Here is an 18,340-nt window from a genome sequence, read left to right as displayed (position 1 = left end):
TCGGACAATTTTGCCGGCCAGAGAGGGTTTGGTACTGCATTCCGGCAGATTGAAATCATGCGTTGGCGTTAAAAAGCTTCCAGTTATAAAATATCTTGTTATATCTATCTATGTTGATATCTTACTTTTTTGTCAACAGTGCCTACAAGGTCAGTTCTTTATTTATTTACTCCATTTATTTCTTTTACTTTAATTGTCTGTAGACAATTCATTCTCTATCGTTTATTTCTTCATACTAGATTGTTTACAAATTTGATCGTATTTGTTATCATCATTTTAATCTTCAAATTTTACTCAATAGACATAATTTGTCATGTTCCTAGACTTTGCTTGTTGCTTGAATGATGTACTCAGAATATAGACAATTTATTTGAGGCATCCTGTGTAAAGTTAATTTTCGTAAATCTTATCGGTATATACATACCTACATGTATACATATATACAAGTTACCACATGAAATAAGATGATTGTGTTTCAACGTGTTCCGGTGTCCAAATAAATGCAACATATTTCTTAAATCCGCGGAGATTTCATTAAACTTATTGTTTTTAAGACGATATGTACATGGATAATGAACCCAATTTGTACAGACTCACGGTCTCATTTTGATTACGCTTGTAGTTTGTAACATCTCGAACAAGGTTTCCAGCTTCATGTAAAAAAGTTTCGGGACAGTCGAATACAGGCTAGTTTCGAGTGACAAAACCACGAAACACTTGGCATTGTGAACACTACGCTCTCGTTCAATTTACGATCCATTGTTTTCGAAGTATCTAGTCCATTACTTCGCTGATTTAGAGTCTTCATAATAGCCCCGAACCGCTTGAATCCGTCAATACCATGTGGCTGACTCTAGCTTGCTCTCAAGATCAGCCAGGAGAGACACTGCCTCCTATTCCTTGGAATCAATACCGTGCAAGCCCATCGGCACGATGGCCAAATTTCACGGAAAACCGCGCCTCATGACACTGGTAATGAGTCGCATCCGAAGCATTGTTTCGCGATCGGCTCGTATTTTCGAGATTAGATTGGACGTATGGAACTGTGAAAATAGTTCGTTAGCGGTGCAAAAGTATCGCGACAAAAAGCGGCCCCGGTGTTATTTTCAGCGCATGGTCTGCCCCGGAAAAAAAGCGCTATCGAAATCACGACGGACACGCATAGATGGGTAACTCGGATTTACGGTGGTTTTTGCGCGCGACCCACGACCCGGAAACTCCGCTGCCTAGTGAATATGAATGGTCGGAGGAACATTACACGGCATCGTGGCTTGTCATGCTCTTAATACACTTGACATTCGCGGACGCACCCCTTGAAATGGTAAAGCGACGATCTGGCGCTACAGCGGTCCGCCTACAACCTCCGCGAGAAAACGTAGCGACTCAGAGTGGGTTTTTTGGCCCGCGAAAAGTCGGAAAAAAGTAAATATCAAAATTCAGCGTAAGTCGTAAAATTTTTGCTGTCCGACGTAGTTAAAAGTCTGAAGAACAAGGTTTCAGTACTGTTTTTTTTATTATTTGTATACCCGTGAAGTACTCTACTTCACCGAAAGTTAAGAGATTTTATACCACGCTTTGCGTTCTTAAACAGTCTCTGAAACAGCGTTCATTCATTAGTAATTTTTCGTTTCTGTTATAGCTGACGTTAAGACGAATTCAACGACTTACTATATTACGAACTTGAGCACATAAATAACGTTAAAGTAGTTTTTCTCGACATTTCGGATCAAATACCCCACTGTGCGACCGCGGATTAGATGAATTTGCAAATGCTATTACTAGACTACGGACCTTTCAACAAAATAACACTTTTCGGAAATCCCGCATAAACATTCCGCGATGATATTATCTTGATAATGAGGAGATTGAGGAAGTTATCCTCTATAGACGGAACCGATTGCCTTTTTTCCTCGTCCTCTAGCTCAGGTTCGCCTGTTGTCGAATCTCACAAACAACTCCGGGATTATACCATTCATAGGAATATTGGAAGTGATTTAGATTCGATCGCAGCTAAGAAATGGTTGTCGCCAACTTTCGAAATCGTCGCCGGCGGATGGAAGTTCTTGAAAAGTCGTATTACCGCGCCACCTCGAAACTCGAAACTAATTTCCCTGCGCGGCAGATACCCGCGACAACCCCGGGTCCCTCGTTTATAGGGGAAACTTCCAGCCTCCCCTAACTTCCACCCCTACTCTCGGGGTGGTCCTCTCGTTCCAGGGGAATAGCTAGGCTTATAATGCCGTTCGATGGAACAGTGGGAGGCGACCGTCGTTGCCGGAAATGAGCATTCGAGTTGGAGAATGTGCTCGTTGAAAAAACGTGTTCATCGTTCCGTGCTTAGCCGGCGGAAGTCTCGGTGCATGCACGGGAAGCCTCTAGTTGGAAAACTGTAATTGCGAGCCAAGCGCCAGTTTTCCGCCCCCTCGAAGAACGACCAGGAACATCTGCGAGGAAAGTTCCGAAACCTGGAACCGACCGTTTCCTCGAACCAGCTATCTTCGTTTCGCGGAGACATTGTTATGTTTATGAGAGATTTGACCGTTGAATCACCCCATATTGCGGAATATTTGGTTCGCGTAGCACTCGGATATAATGTCACCGTCTCTTGGCTAGTTTGGATTGTCTTCAGAATTTCTTTTTCAACTTCTTGCCACAGATTAAATAGTTTGCATTTTCTCTTCTGGTTGCGTACAAGAAAAAAATGTACAGTTTACAAACCCCATACAGGGTGAGGGCCACCTCAAATAGCTTCGTTGTTTTTAAAGATACGTCAAATGTCTGAAGGACAAAGTTGAATGGTTCAGTGGGGCTTACATGATACCAAAAAATTTTTGTTTTCATCTTATTTGTTCACAGATATCAAGGTCACCTTCATTTTTCTAAATGGAAGCACCCTTTTTTAAACACCTACAATGATAGTCCTTTTCATTACGAATTCAGTGACTATAATTATTCAAGGTCATTCAAGGTTACGGACAGAAAAAACCTGATGAATTACTGATGTAGCGATATGTGAAACTGATGAAATTTATGTCGGATCAGAACTCGTATTACGTTACTTCGGCTCATGCATGCTTCTCGGGTAATATCTCTGGTACTCACATGTGGATTGACAGCTATAGCTGCTAAGATAGTAATTTCATTGTCTTCAGTAGTCATGGGATTCTTTCGTTTACGCTTTCTTACATCTACAATTCCAGTATTTCTAAATAACTTGTAGATATTAGTAAAAGTCATCCTAGAAGGAGTATTTCGCACAGGGTACCTTTCTTCATAAAGCAATCAGGCCTGCAATGCATTCTGTCTACATTCACAGTAAACTGTTATCATGTCACACCTTTCAATCATTGAGTAAGACATAGCGGAATCGCATTTGGAAACATACTGTTTCCAAATAAATCGCAGCATAATCTCACTGGTGATAAACGTATTCTGTTTCCATATTTTAGTTTTATACGTTTTTTCTGTCCGTGACCTTGAATGACCTTGAATAATTATAGTCACCGAATTCCTATCATTGTAGGTGTTTAAAAAAGGGTGGTTCCAGTTTAAAAAATGAAGGTGATCTTCATATCTAAAAAAAAATTACATAAGAACAAAAATTTTTTTGGTGTCGTATGAGACCCATTTTACAATTCAACTTTGACCTTCAGACATTTGACGCATCTTTAAAAACGACAAAGATATTTGAGGTGGCAACGTTAGGTGACTCACCCTGTATATTGAATACATCTTCTAAAGTGACCATATAGAACACTAATAGCAAATTAGAGTTGTTTTGGAAAAATAATTTGATAAACATGATATTTATATGTGGAAAGACCAGCGTTTCGTTCTCCAACATCTACTAAAGAATTGTTTTATACAATACTCTTATAGCTTTTTTTTTGTTTTAATTGGCTCCAGCTTTAAATAATACAATACTTTAATTATGTTACGTCATTATATTGCTTTCCCGTATATACATTTCTTGACAGGTCTGGCTCCAGAACTGTCACATTTCTCAAAATAGCATTATCTTGCTGAAAAATGTATTTGCTGCCTGGAAAGTCTGCCTCGGACAGGTTCTTCTATTAATTATGTTCGTGGTGTTCATATGGCTTTCTCAAAAATTAATTTTAATTTTACCACGGTATCCTGCCATGACATTCCCATTTGTCGTCTCGGCTTAAATATATCCTTCCTCTTTCTCCAAATCGTGAATACAAAAATTCCAGCCATCAGGGTTGAAAACGGTCTGAGGCAAATAGGTTTTCTCCGAGAAGAAGGTACACAAACAATTAATCTCGGACGATTTGAGATTCAACTGAATTACTCCGAGAGAGACAAGAAGCTTAACTAATAATTAATGTGGTACCAGTTAAAATTCATTACTTCCGCAGACTAAACTGAAACCAATAAAAGCAAAGATATTTAAAAGACGGTCAACTTGTATTATTAAAGTACGAATGACAAATTATTCATGAAAGCTTCAAGCGTGATAAATTCTTCCATATCAATGTCTCTCTAATAATTCGTTAAATTGAATTTGTTCAGGTTCATTCTCCTGAAGTCTTGTTGCACTATCGTCGTCAGAATTCATCGCATTCTCCTGTACACCGAGCTTCAAGGACCAATTCAATTAGATGCTTCTACGAAATACCTCTGGCCACGATATTTTGCACAACATCTTCGGAATCACGGTTACAAAATACTTCTCCATTGACCTTACTGCAGTCGAGGAATGTTACCGGTGAGGGGTCGCGAAAAATCCGAGGAAATGCGGCCTTAATCAGATACATAAGTCGTGAGATACCATCGCGAATCGTTCTCGTAAGAATACACACTGTGCTCCAATCCTCCCTCATGGCTGTTTGGTTCTGTGCGGTAATATGTATATATATATTTATACATATATACATGTGCGCGTGTGTATACAGGTGTACAGACCCAGATATCTTGGAAAATAGCTCCGAATGTCCCCGTAGCCTTTGAAAGATCGAGTTCTGCATTCACATTACTCTTATATTGTTGACAAATTACAAGAGTGAGCAATGTCTGCCGTGTTCCTCCAAATTTGAACTAATCGAATTCTTATAAATGAGAATTATGCGAATGATTATACCATGAGAATTAATATCGAACGAATATTATTAAATAACTAGAAATACTCGAATAAATGTTTTCTAATATGTATGTATATTGAAGATTAAATTCTATGAGATATGACTTCTTAATTATACATATATGCTTGAAATGTGCTCCATAATAAATATTTACAGAACTATGAAAATAGTTATGAATATAAAGGTAGAAAAAAAATATGAGCTATAAAAATTTATAAAGAATGGAGTTATGATTGAGTGCAAGATTTTATTACAAAAGGCTTTGTCATATTTATATCGTAGCAAAGAAAGCGCGATAAACCCTGATACATACAATAATTACATTATTCTTCGTCACCAAGTAAAAGTATTTATTGAAGCATCGCTTTTCAATTCAATTTTGATTCATCGGACCCGAACTGTACACCTACAGTCCAAAACTAATCTTCGTGGTGTCAGTAGGTGTAAATAATTAAGCAAAAGTCCAGCGTAGTTCACCAACAATCCACAAAATTGATGTCTCATTTGATCATCTCTTAAAAGTGATGCTATAGTATTGCTACTTTACCTGATCGGTCAAAGGTGACAAGGACAATCGAACAGACTCCTGCGGGACATCTCGATCTGCGTATACACGCGCGAAGAGAGAGAGAGAGAGAGAGAGAGAGAGAGAGAGAGAGAGAGAAAGACAGAGAGAGAGAGAGACAGACGAGTATAGATTTCGCTGGAGACGGTCTTATGTACACAGGTTCTTAGAGCTACCATGTCGACGTTTGTTCTTATTCATTTGAGACACCAACCAGCAACGGTGAGGCTGGCCGAGTACTCGGCCACACCAGCGACGTTGCTGATCTGGCAGGTGTAGTTCCCGCTGTGCCTAGCGCTGACGTTATTTATCGTCAGGATGCTGGAAACGGGCGGAAAGTTGCTTATCTGTATGTTGTCCCCGGTATCGGCAATGGCCGGGTTGGATCCGCCCGACGAAGACGTCGCCGATGCGCCGTCACCGGGTGGTCTGACCTGAATTGGTTTGTTGTTCATCAACCACGTGACGTTGATCGGCCGGTCACCCTGGCTCATGGAACACATTAGCTGTGTCCTCATCCCCTCCGTCACACCGTTCTCGAAATAAAACGGCGGGATCCGCGGTGGAACTATAAACGTGACGTGTGGATAATAGTATGTACCTGGTTACCGTCCACTAACCGCACACTCTTCTATACACGTATCGCGACCAGAGACCACACTTTCCGTTCCCTCTTACGCTCGGGATCGGTAGCTAGAGGGCTCGAATGCCTGGAAATCGGCCGGAAAGATTTCCGTTCGCATCACAGGGCACACACGCAGCCCAAACACCTACAGTAGTGCTCACTTCAATTTCCAAGATCTGTTACACTTCAGTTTCCACGACCTATCCCTACTCTTCTCCTACCACTTAGCGCCTCGAGCTCAACGAAACCGTAACTCGGTAGACAAGAAAAGAGAATAAAACTACCAGAAGAGAAGGGACAAGCGTACTTCAAAGAGATCTCGCGAAAGGTGATCATGCTGTGACGTAGGAATCCCAAACATTGAAAATTTAAGTGAGCACTACTGTGTACTTTCCGTCATAAGACTCCGTAACCGCAAATGGTACCGGTACTCATTCATTCTGGTGCATATCCTCTCTAACAAAGCACTTTGCATGAGCCTTACCGAAAGCGATACTAAAGAGGACTTCATAAATTATTCAGCAGAACAATCGACAATGTAGATACTGGATTATAGACTCTGATAACGGGAAGTATATGTCCACGTTTGTTATCGCACCTCGTCACCGTTATTCGTAATCTTATCGAAGTAACAATGAAGTTGAGCAATCATCTTTAATTTTATCCGTTATAATTCTCCACCTACCATTTTTCAGAGAACTGTATAAAGAGTAACGATATGCAATAGCACGTCACGGTCTCGATTTGTTATTACTTAGGTAACAGAACGGGGCAACAAAAGTGGACACTGCTTCAACGATGAGACTTCTGCTTGGTTTGCCGGGCGCTCGGTCCCGCGACACAGACATTATTGTCTCGTAACCGGGGGAACGTCGAATGGCACAGTAATATTCCATACCTGGATGCAATCACGACGAGTTAAAACGGTTCACGGGATAATTACGTGAAAATCAAGAAACTCGCCGGGACACGAGCGCCCGTTCGGTCGCCGAACGAAATTAACGGCTAGCTCGCGTCGAAAACGACGCCGAGTTAATAAATCTTCTTCTCGAACGTCTGAAATTAACATTAAAATACTGCGTCTGGATACGGAGCAGCGCGGAGTTTAATCCGTTTCCGTAAACAGGCAGGCAGTCGTAATTAATGTTTCCCTTGGCTGCAACAACGGTCCAAAACGATCTACAAAAAGGGAGTTCCCAGTAATATTACTGGGGACATGAAGGGTTGTCGTATTTTCCCGGGGCTTTAGAAATTAGAAGTCTCTTCGCGAAGCCGGTGTAGAGGGACCGAGCAAGAGAGAGGGAGAGAGAGAGAGAGAGAGAAATATAAAAGAGAGGCCCGAAATCTTGTTTGCTCTCCAAGTGTCATTCTTCGATCGAGTCTCGATGCACTTTTAACGCGCGACATTTCCATTGCTTGGGTCCGCGGAACGAAGAAACTCGATAATACCAGGGGCTTTTGAGTCTCTCCCGGTGCTCTCCTCTCTACGTGACCTCCAACCACCACGGGACAGGTGCAAACGCTCCCTCTCGAAAGCTAGAGCTCGTGAAAAATGGCGGGCCGGCCATAAATATTCGGCCGAAGCTACACACGTGCCTCGCCGCGCGGAAAATGAACATTTATGACCCGGAGTAACTGTTAATGTCGGTCGATGCGTCTTTACGAGGCAACTGGCTCGAGAACTTGCCCAGTAAGCTCCTCCTGCCGCGTCCGAGAGCGAAACCTCGAGGTGGGAGCGCTGCCAGGACCCGTACGCGTCGGCTGCCCGTGTCCCTTCGCGCGGATTACTTTTTACGCAGGTGAAACTCACCCTGTGAAGGGTTCTGTCAATTACGGAGAAACATACGTAATTCCGTCTATGCACCGCCGTCCATGAGTCACCGGACACTTAATCATGTGAATGAAATTGTTGAACTTCAACCCTTCAATGGTATGTAACCCCTTAACTTCTTGCTATACAATGTCGAGTCAGAATCTGTTAAATATGAATATTATTCCTTTCTTTTAAGTGGAAATAAAATTCTGTTCCTTTGTGGTTAATATTTATGCATTAAAGTAAACGTATATGTACAATAAATGTGAATTTTCATTTTCTTCTAGAGAATTGTTAAAGACGAATACATATTCTAATCACTGTAGCCGAAAACTTTATTAGAAGAGCATATGTGAAAAATACAATAAAAAATCGTTAAAAATGTAATCAACAGCGATCATTTTTATACCTTGTTAGAGGTGAATACAAATCGGAGAATGCTACGATAATATTACTTAAACAAGGAAAATTGAATTTCAATGGAACTAGGGCTGACAAAATAAATTGGAGATGTAGGAATAAATCTATAACGATGTAAATAAACGGAATAATGAAACAATAGAGCTTGCACACAGTGTACAGCATGATTTGTAGATCCATTGCATACTGAGGACGAAAGAGTTAATTTTGTGGTAATTTCGTGAACAAATGTCCGGCGACTTGTGAACGGAAGTGTGATCCGGTGTCGTTGAGTTACTTACCAGGTTCTATGGGACGAAGAGCGGATTAGAAAACCGAAACGAACGAGAATGCCGGCCGGAACGGATAGAAGCGAGTGATCTCGAGCGGATTTAGACGATTCTGACGGGGGACACATAGAGATTGAGCACGGAAATAGAGCTCGTCGATAGTAACGAACTCGCCGAGATCCCTCGCATCGATTCCGCTCCATGGGCGATCGATATACTACGGTCCCAATGATGTAAACTTTCATGGCAATGATAATGATGATGAGCATGATGATATTACACAAAATCATAGAGAATATCTCGAGCGAAACATAGCATAGTCTCCATAATATAAAAAAACAAGGTACTGGTCTACAGAGTGATAGTGATAAGAACTTGGTCAGAATCGGTCCAAACGTGATTGTACGATACAACACAGATACACGTGGCGTTGGAAAAGTTTCTTGGCAGCACGGTTATCGGCGCCGCGAATCATCGTCCCAGAAGTCCGCAGTGAAAAGTCCTCGGCCGTGTTCCGAGCAAAGCCGAGAAACTTCTGGTTAATTCAATTTCGCAGATACTGTTTAAAAGTGGAACCCGGGCCGATGAGCTTCGATTGAATCGCGGTCGCCACTTTGCATGCAGAATTCTGTCCGGAACTGGATTTCGGAGACGGTAGTGATCTTCCTATAGAATTGGTCGAACCTTAGACCATATATGTATACTTATAAACCTGGCTAGAGTTTATACAGGGTGTTCATTTGAAAACTTTCCAGCCGAATATCTCGAAAAGTATGAAAGATATTAAAAAAGTGTAAAACACGCGTCCAAGGATTATTTGGGTGGCGTTTTCAAGGTCGTCTGAAGGTCAACTTTGTTTTTTTAAATGGAAACCTATATTTTTTATTATGGGATCTTATTGTACGTAAAAAGACCAGCAATTTTCGTACGATACTTTTTTTCATCCGCGCACTACTTTCGGAGATATTTAAAGAGAAGTAGAGCGAGTCCCGTTGCTTAATAACCATAGTGGTTGAAGAAGCGACGTAAAATAATCAAACAAAAAGTTCTATGTATAAGTATATGCATATGGTCTAAGCGTCGAACGCATAAATACGAACACGGAATTCGGTTGCGGCCCGAATGAAATCATCCGGCCGTTGAAGCCAGTTGGTCGAAACTGTTTTGATCAGCTTCGAATGCTTTGTAAGGAGGGAAGATAGGTGAATAATCGCGCCGCCGAAGAAATTTCCCGCCGCAACCGTGTATCGAGAGCAACAAAGGTGAGTTCATTCGAACGGGATAAAAAGAGCTGGACTCCTACTGCTGGAACGCGTCGCCGGCGACGACGACGATCCAGATCGTTGCAATAATTACCATAGAGATGGAGAAACGTGTGACGATACTCAATCATAAAAGAAAGACATTACGTGTACTTTCGAATATGTTAATGCTGAACGATGCATACACGGCTCTGTGCGAAGATTAAAACCAGTCACGAACGGTTACTTTACGTAGAAGCGGTCTCACACTGTGACATCGAGCCGAATCGAGCGATTACCGATCGCGATACCATAGCACCAATCTAATCGAGGATTTCAGCTTAATTTTGCGGCGGACGCCACGGAATTTCGGCGACGAACAGATATCCGCCAGCTCCATTCTACAGAATAGAGGAAACCGTGTTCCGTGTATGATGATACCGTGGATCAGAAGCGGAGACTAGGCTTTCCTCATAATAAAAACCTCCGTAGCGTACGCTGAAAGGAATTGTTTAAGTTCCGGTTCAAAGTAACAGTAAATCTAAACACTAAAGATTATATTATAAAATCCAGATATAAAAACATTACCTAACTCCAAAGTGGACTTAAGAAATATGCTTAAAGATTGCAACAATTCAATCAATACATTTGAGACTCAATTTCACTAAATTGGTAAATGGAAATCGATTTCACTTTGCAGGTGATCACAGCCACATACATTAATTGTATAATTTATAATTATTAATGAATTATGAATGAATTTATAATTATAATTATTAATGAATTATAAATACATGTATATATAATATAAATACTTGAATGATGATACTCAGATTAATTTTCGTAAATTTATCTGAGACTATGTACAATTTCTTGAAAACATTCATGAATTGTGAATGCACACAGATTGACACTTCGGTGACGACCTTTGTCGCCGTGAGAGCTGAAGATCGATATGGCTGTACTTAAAACGAAAGACGTCTCCGCTTCCTATCTTCCATCTCACACAGAGCACAAAATATCGTTTCAATGAATATTCTATCGAGCGCTTCGATATCACAGATAAAGTACGATCTACGAAACAAACTTGGTCGGCTTCGATACACACTAAAAGAAAGCACGTTCGCACAAACGTAGAGTACGAAAACTGGCAAAATGGTATATATACCGTTACATGTACATATAGAGATCATATATATAGATACACATATATATGTATGATACACGTGTCAAGAATCATATATGGTATCCGTGTAGTAAATCTGATCGAAGCGTGCAAATTAGGCGTGCAAGAGAGAAACAGCGTGCAGGATAGTACAGTGTGTAAAAGCTGAGAAAATGGAAGGAGAGATTTAGGCGAAGAAAGAGAGTCGGAGAAAAACAGGAGAGAGACAGACAGAGAAAGGAAGAGCGACAGATAGAGAAAGGAAGAGCGACAGATAGAGAGACAGAATAAGTGTTAGAGAGAGAGTGTAAGAGAGATAGATAGGCAGACATATAGGAAGAGACAGAGTAAAACCGGAGGACGATCAAAACCGGAAGTAAAGATAGAATTGAAAATTCATAGCACGTCCAGCAGGGGACAGACAGCGTGAGTGGTGCCAACGGATCGTTTCGTCGTCGCGATCCTGGCTGACGATCTAAATTGAAATCTAATAATCCACGAAGAGACAACGTTAAGCACGTCCCGCCTTCGTAGATAGTAGCCGGCGAAGAAGACCCGAAAGAAATCGAAACGCTGAGGCACGATAGTCCGCGGGGATCACGATTTTGCCGATGAATCGCGCGTGACTTGTCTGTCACCGACTGAACGCGCTGTCAGGCGTGCATCTGGGACTAGCATGTAGCAGAAACAGGTCGTTTCGAATGACTCCGGACACCATCGGGTTCGAAATCATCCTAGACGATCTCCAGTGTACTCGGTGCTTAAGAAATTCGACCCGCGAACGACGACAGAGGCGAAGAAAGATTAGGGAATCGAGGATCGCGTAATTGACACGTCACGCTGCTCGATCGATCCGGATCGACGTTCTCACGCGATCGGCGAAGACTTCCGGCTCGCTAGCGGAGAAACGGAAGCTTCTTCTTAACCGAGAACCGACGGAAAATTGATCATCGCGACGTGGTACGCGACCAGGCTGATTGATCGACCGCAGCCCGCGTCGACTCAAACGACTGCTGTTTCCTTACCGAACGATCAATCAGCTACTTTCCACCGGTTACGTATAATCCGTCCGACTGGAAAATCGCCGGTCCATCTTTATTACGTTCTGGGAATCAGAAACCGCGGGAATAAGAAGGTCGCGGATCGATCTTCAGGCGTGGAAACCGATTGTTGCCGTTTCTGAGACATTTCTGCGAGTTGGGATTGGAGCATCGATTGGGATGGAGGTAGCTGTTCAACTCCTTCGAATAAAAAGATTGACATACGCACAATACAACAGTATTTAATTCCCAATCGATTTTCCTTAAAGGATAAATAAAGTAATATTGTATTATAGATATAGGAGAACGTGCAAGAAACGATGCGATTCGCGATCCGCCGACGTATCGTGGCATGCTGATGCGCCAAGATCGCTACGATTGAGAACAACAGAAAGAGGATGGTCTACTTTGTGTAGAGGGTAGAACAAGTTTCCACGTGTATGCTAAACATGCAGCTCGAAATAAAGGAAAGTTCCCGACGCGAAGTGTCATTCGGTCACGAGACGAAGGCACAGAAATTTGATATCCCTGCTTCGCGTTACAAGTACTTCGCAATAGCCTGAATTGCTTCACGACGGACAAAATTCGGTAACATTGTCCCGTTCTCCCTCCGGAACCCTATTAGGTTAGCGTTAAGAGCCCTGGAGGTCCACCTCTGTGAAATTTTGTGCTTTCTTCTCGTGAACGAAGAGCAACAGTTTTGAGAGTAGATCGGAAACGTGGAAACGTTATTTGACATTTAGAGTGGTTTAGGATTGCGAGCAGGGTTGTGGGGATTGAGGTTGCCTCTATCGTCGTGCAGCGTGAACGAAGAAGTACACCAACGGTGTGCGTTTACCGTTGACGAGAAGGAGTGCAGAATGAGCGACGGTGGCAGCGCCATTGGCCACGCGACAGGTGTACGTGCCATTGTGCTCGGGTGCGATCGTGCTAATGCTCAGGGCGCTGGTAAAAGCGTCATTTTGCCGGACGGTAATCGGGGACTGATCGCCGTGCCCGTCGGCCTTGGGGCCCCGCTTGGGCCCCTTAATCGCGTCCCCAGTGCTGGCCGGCACTTGAACGCGGCCATAGCTGGACGACGGGGCATCCAGCGACGTCCTGTACGTCTCTATCGGGACGTTATCTTTGAGCCACGTGAACGTCAGTGGCAGATCGCCAGTCACGACCACGCACTGTACGCTAGTACGGTCCTCTACGCTTAAATCGCGAGCAAAACTGAAAGGCGTGATTTTAGGTGGCACTGAAAGAACAATACAAAGACAAAAGGTGGCATTCCCAGTCAAAAGCGGTTCAGATTCGCTAGAGAATCGCGGTTAGTAAGTGGAAGGTGTGTGGTGGGTTACAAGGGTGTTCGGCTGGTAATTTCGGGCAGGTTCGAGTTCATCGTCGGAAGATTCATGAAGGAACAATGAAAATCGGAAGGGAAAGAGACAAACAGACAGACAGAGAGACAGAAATAGAAATAGAGAGAAGACAGAGAGAGAAAGAGAGAGAGAGTTAGAGAAAGAGAGAGACAGAGCACGCACGTCGAAGGGACGTTCGTAATCGTTGACCGGTGCCGTCAGATAATTATTTTCGAGATTAATCATTGCCCGATTTCCCACCAGCAGATTTCTCGCGGTAAACTTCGTGGTATCGAGAACGTTCTACGTTTGAAGCGAGTTAATCGAGGACGAGCCCAGCCTCGCGGCTGGTCCAGGCCCTGCTTCATTAATCTTGGAAATTATACGAATCCAACGGCACTGGTCGAAAGAGAGGGAAAGAGAGAGAGAGAGAAGCGAGTTTTAGAACACTCCACGGGCCGAAAAACGAGAATATCCGGGGTGATCTCGCGAAAATTGACAATGGTACTGATACGTCGGATCGACGGAGCCGCACTTGATGAAAGATTCGCCGCGTCAAAGGACTGTCATATTGTGCCGCTTGTAATTACAACCGCGTTAATTAAATTTCTGCGGCCGGACCCCGGTCTGCGGCAAGTTCAAGCCTCCAGGGAGCAACGCTTTGAAGTGACCCGAAAGAGTATTTTCTTGCGGCGCTGGGAAAAACCTCTTGTCGGAACGTTGACCGGCCGCGCGGAGTATTCTAATGCGCGGCATACAAAGAGTATCGCTTCATTGCGGTTTTCTATGTAAACGGACAGAGATTCACAGACAGGACACGCGTTGCGGACTTCACTGGAACGGCCGTGTTTGTTCTCCACTGGAAAAGTTAGTCTGTCGGCAATCTTCCTCGGACTATTGCAAACGCTGTCTCGAAAGCTGTGCTTGTTTAGGGAAATCCAACGGCATTCAAGCTGAACCGTGAACCTCGCCGAGATCCACAAATTAATGTTAGCCCTTCGAGTAGGTCAGGAGTGAAGCTATTACTTCCTCTTCCTTACACATTTTTAATTGGTCACGGACTGACGGTCACCAATTATAACCTCTTCAAAGCTATTGCACCCGTCTCGAAATTTGGAAAAAATCGCGCGTCACTTTTTTTTTATCAATTCCAGAATTTCCTGTTGGAATGATTTTGTACACGAAACGTATGCATTGTGTTTCGTGGCATTGTCGTTCCGCATGAAAACAGAATGCATGTTTTCGCTGGATATCAAATTCCTCCCGCTTTCCGGATTACACATGAAAAGGCATTCCACACTGTGAAAGGTTTATAGATCATAGAACTTGTCGTTCTAATATGAAAATTTACGATAAATAAGAATTATATGGACGATGATAAATAATTGGAAATTTTATAATGGGATGAAAATTCGCGTGACTGAAAGCCAGAAAATCTCTTTCGGAATTATGCTCGCCGAGCGGCAACGCCAATCAAAGAGCGCACGGACATGCGAACCGTTTAAACGTAATTCGCGAACGTGTTCCCTCTGGTAATCATATTCGTTCCACTTAATTCACGTTTCTCCGCTCTTGAGTGTTCCACATGCGAAACAGGGGATGATTGTAACGGGCTCGTAACGCGTCACTTTCGTTTCTTGATCCGCCGAGTGATAAACCACTGTTACGAGCGACGAGCGCCGATTGATATTAAAACTACGGTCGGTGCCTGGCATAAAATTTTTTGTCGAATTGGTTTTCACTTTTCCCATGGCCGAGCTCGCTCTCTAGTGCCGCGAAAATTTCGCGAAAAAAACTTCCCCTTCGCTCGCGCTCGGACCGCATTAATGAACTCGCTGCGGCGGCCAAACCATTCCCCATTTTTTCGTTAAGCATTTCGCTTCCGCTCTAACGACAAGCTTTCGCAATTAATTCCCACCAACGATGAGCAAGCACATCGCGTCGATCAATTTCCACGAATATTCTCCCACGAATGGATAAACGATCGATCCAGATAACATCGATTACCTTCCACGAGTATCTTCCCGGCAATAGAAAAACGATAGACTTGTGCAGCGTTCATTATCCTTCTTTCTCCCGGATAGAACATGATCGATCGACGCGCGCCGTGCCGCGCCGTTGCAATGGTGTACGGAAATTTTGCTGCTACAGGAAACTCGATCGATCGACTTAACATTGCTTTTCTAGGAAAATTTTGCTAAAAGGGTCCGTTGAGCTCGGCATTGTTAATCCTTCTTCATCGTTTAAGACAATCTTTCTTTCTAATTGGGCACCCTTGCCATTTAAAAACGCTGAAAATCGCTGAACTTGGATTTTCGGCATTTTCTCGCCAAAATCTACAGGATTACATAAGAAAAAGTTAAAAAATTTCTTGGAGGTGAAGTTTAGCTCACATATCGTCCAACAAAAAAACTGTGTAGTATGTGTTATCTTTGCAAGACTGCACAGGGTTAAAGAATTGCGCGTACGATACACCAGAGTCAACAATGAAATTTGTAGCGGAGAAAAAATCGATGAACGGTACGCCGATAAACTTTTACGAATCAAAGGTAAAACCAATCGACTGACACGCGGGACGTCGTGAAATTTTCACGTGCTATTTTCGAGTGAGAAGGAATACAATTGGTTGGCATCGCATTGATAAAACCGCTGTGAAGCGAGCATAATTCGGTCACGGCGTGCAGCGGAAACGCTCGACGTTCGTTTTCTGCCCTTCGATTATACCCGGATCGTCGATAAAATCGGGATGCTAGGCGCGTTCTATCGCGGTGAGAACACAGCGTCGAGTGAAGTGCACACAGCGCGGAAAGAAACGGCGACTGTGTCACGTAATAGAATATCGATGCTTCGACAACAGCGTGTTTATGTACAAGTGCGTGCACAAGGCCTCGAGTACGGGGGTCGCTCGTCTTTAGAACGTGTCGAACCACTTGGTCGGCGAGTGCCGGTGCTTTAACTTGGAGATGACTCGTCTTATGAGTGGCATTGTTGAAACTGTCTCTGCTGTGCTCCGATGCGTACCGAAGTAGACAAACCCGGTGAGAGAAAATAAAATATTCGATGAAAATATTTTATCTTATTGATTCAATAATCGTTCATTAATCCATTTAAAGTTAGCGTGCCGTTCAATAACAACAAATTTACTAACGTCTTCGCTCATGTTTCATTAACCTTTCGCAGTAGGAGCTATTTTAACTCGAAAATTGAATAGTTTTAAAAATTAAAAATTTCTTTCGACCTACAATAATTGCATTGTATTGGGAAAATCATGACGGATTGGCCAATACATTATTGATTGAAAATTACCCAAAAATACGTCATGACTTTCCCGACAACCCAATATATGATTTTTTTCATTTTATGGATATGAAATTGATATAGATCAATTGCAATTTTTGAAAAAATTTCTTTTCACATTCTGTAGTAAACTAATTTCTCTAGCTTCCCAGAAAAGTTCAAATCGTATAGTACAGTATTAAAATAGCTATCGTCTATCTTAGAGCGTCCTTAAACTTTTGTCCACTACTGTAGATTCCAACATATTTAATAATGGTAACTTTCAGTCACCCATCAACTGTTAAGGGTTAAAGATTTAGCGATTGTACAAAATTGTACAAAATTTGTACCACAACCCTGCCATAATATAGTTTATTCTAACTTTTATAGTCTCCTAACAACAACAAAAAGGGCGGGAAGTACAATTTTATAAATTTTCCTTTACTGCACTTACTTAATACATTTTGAATTTAAATAGCCATTCGATTTTCATTACGATCGTTGCGCGTGCTTTTGGTTAGGTCCACAATTGGCGTCACATGAATTCAAATTGAAAATAGCTTCATTATGTTCGCCGAAATGACCATACGCGTGATTACGCAGCATGATGTTTAATATATTTGTGTGACGCACGACACTGTAAAATCGATTGTAGCATAGTTAATATTTCGAACTTCGTAATGAACCCTGTAGGAACATGTTTTCAAGATATTTTAAGATAGTAAATAATTCAACTTTTTAGTGGTCTAACAATCTCTACATCCAACAATCATGAAACGCAAATATGTAGAAAAGAATATTATTACTTCTCGAAGTTATTTTCTTCAAAGTTTCATGAGTTGTATCACATTTTAACCGTTAATTTAATCGATAATCAACAAACTTAGATGTCTGGACACCTGGCACAGATTACTTGGCGAAACTCTAACCAGAAATTCGTACAACCTCGCTGCCATAAAAATCCACTAGAATCAGAGACTCGAAATGAAGTGGTTGCTTCAACAGGCGGGGATCCTATAATAATTTCCATATTTCAAATATTGACTCGAGCGCAGAGAGTACACAGCGGAGAGCGACAGTTAAAATCCATCGAGCACCCACTCGACAAATAAACATCGAATAAATATCTAGGAAACGTTTGATATCGCCTCCTTCCCGTGTCATAGTATCATCGAGAGGATAACTCTTTGACTCTGTTCAGAAAGCGAGTCAAAGGTCGAAATACATATACGCGATTAAACGTAGCAGACCCGCGTGCCTCGTCCTGTGTACACGTGCATTCGCCCCGTATCTTACGGATGGGGCCGTGACCTCGCCGCGACATGAATTTTTCTGTACAAGAGTACACATGTATGGAATACAATATACAGAGCAGTTTAGGCGAGCGCGTGCAAGGACGGATGCTTGAGCGATGCAGTGAAATGCTGTGCTCTGGTGCGTGGGTTCGTTCGCGAGTGTTGTCAAACGCACGGATATCT

General features: G+C 42.5%; 1 protein-coding gene across 8 annotated transcripts in view; it reads right to left on the bottom strand.

The window, feature by feature from the left end:
• LOC143207109 (cell adhesion molecule Dscam2) overlaps window positions 1-18,340 on the bottom strand; it is a 252,777-nt gene that overhangs the window by 61,475 nt on the left and 172,962 nt on the right. For 6 of the 8 annotated variants that reach the window (XM_076420195.1, XM_076420198.1, XM_076420199.1 and 3 more), the window contains exon 11: window positions 13,082-13,483. The exons of 1 other annotated variant lie outside the window; for it this stretch is intronic. In XM_076420195.1, coding sequence (XP_076276310.1) covers window positions 13,082-13,483 — 402 coding nt within the window. Of the gene's footprint in view, window positions 1-5,884; window positions 6,239-13,081; window positions 13,484-18,340 lie in introns of all 8 variants that reach the window. One more of the 8 variants, XM_076420197.1, reaches the window with a different exon arrangement.

The sequence above is a fragment of the Lasioglossum baleicum genome, chromosome 3, assembly GCF_051020765.1.
Source record: "Lasioglossum baleicum chromosome 3, iyLasBale1, whole genome shotgun sequence".
In the NCBI taxonomy this organism is placed as follows: Eukaryota; Metazoa; Arthropoda; class Insecta; order Hymenoptera; family Halictidae; genus Lasioglossum; species Lasioglossum baleicum.
The sequence above is the reverse complement of the archived record's forward strand: the minus strand, read 5'-3'. Positions and strand labels throughout refer to the sequence as shown.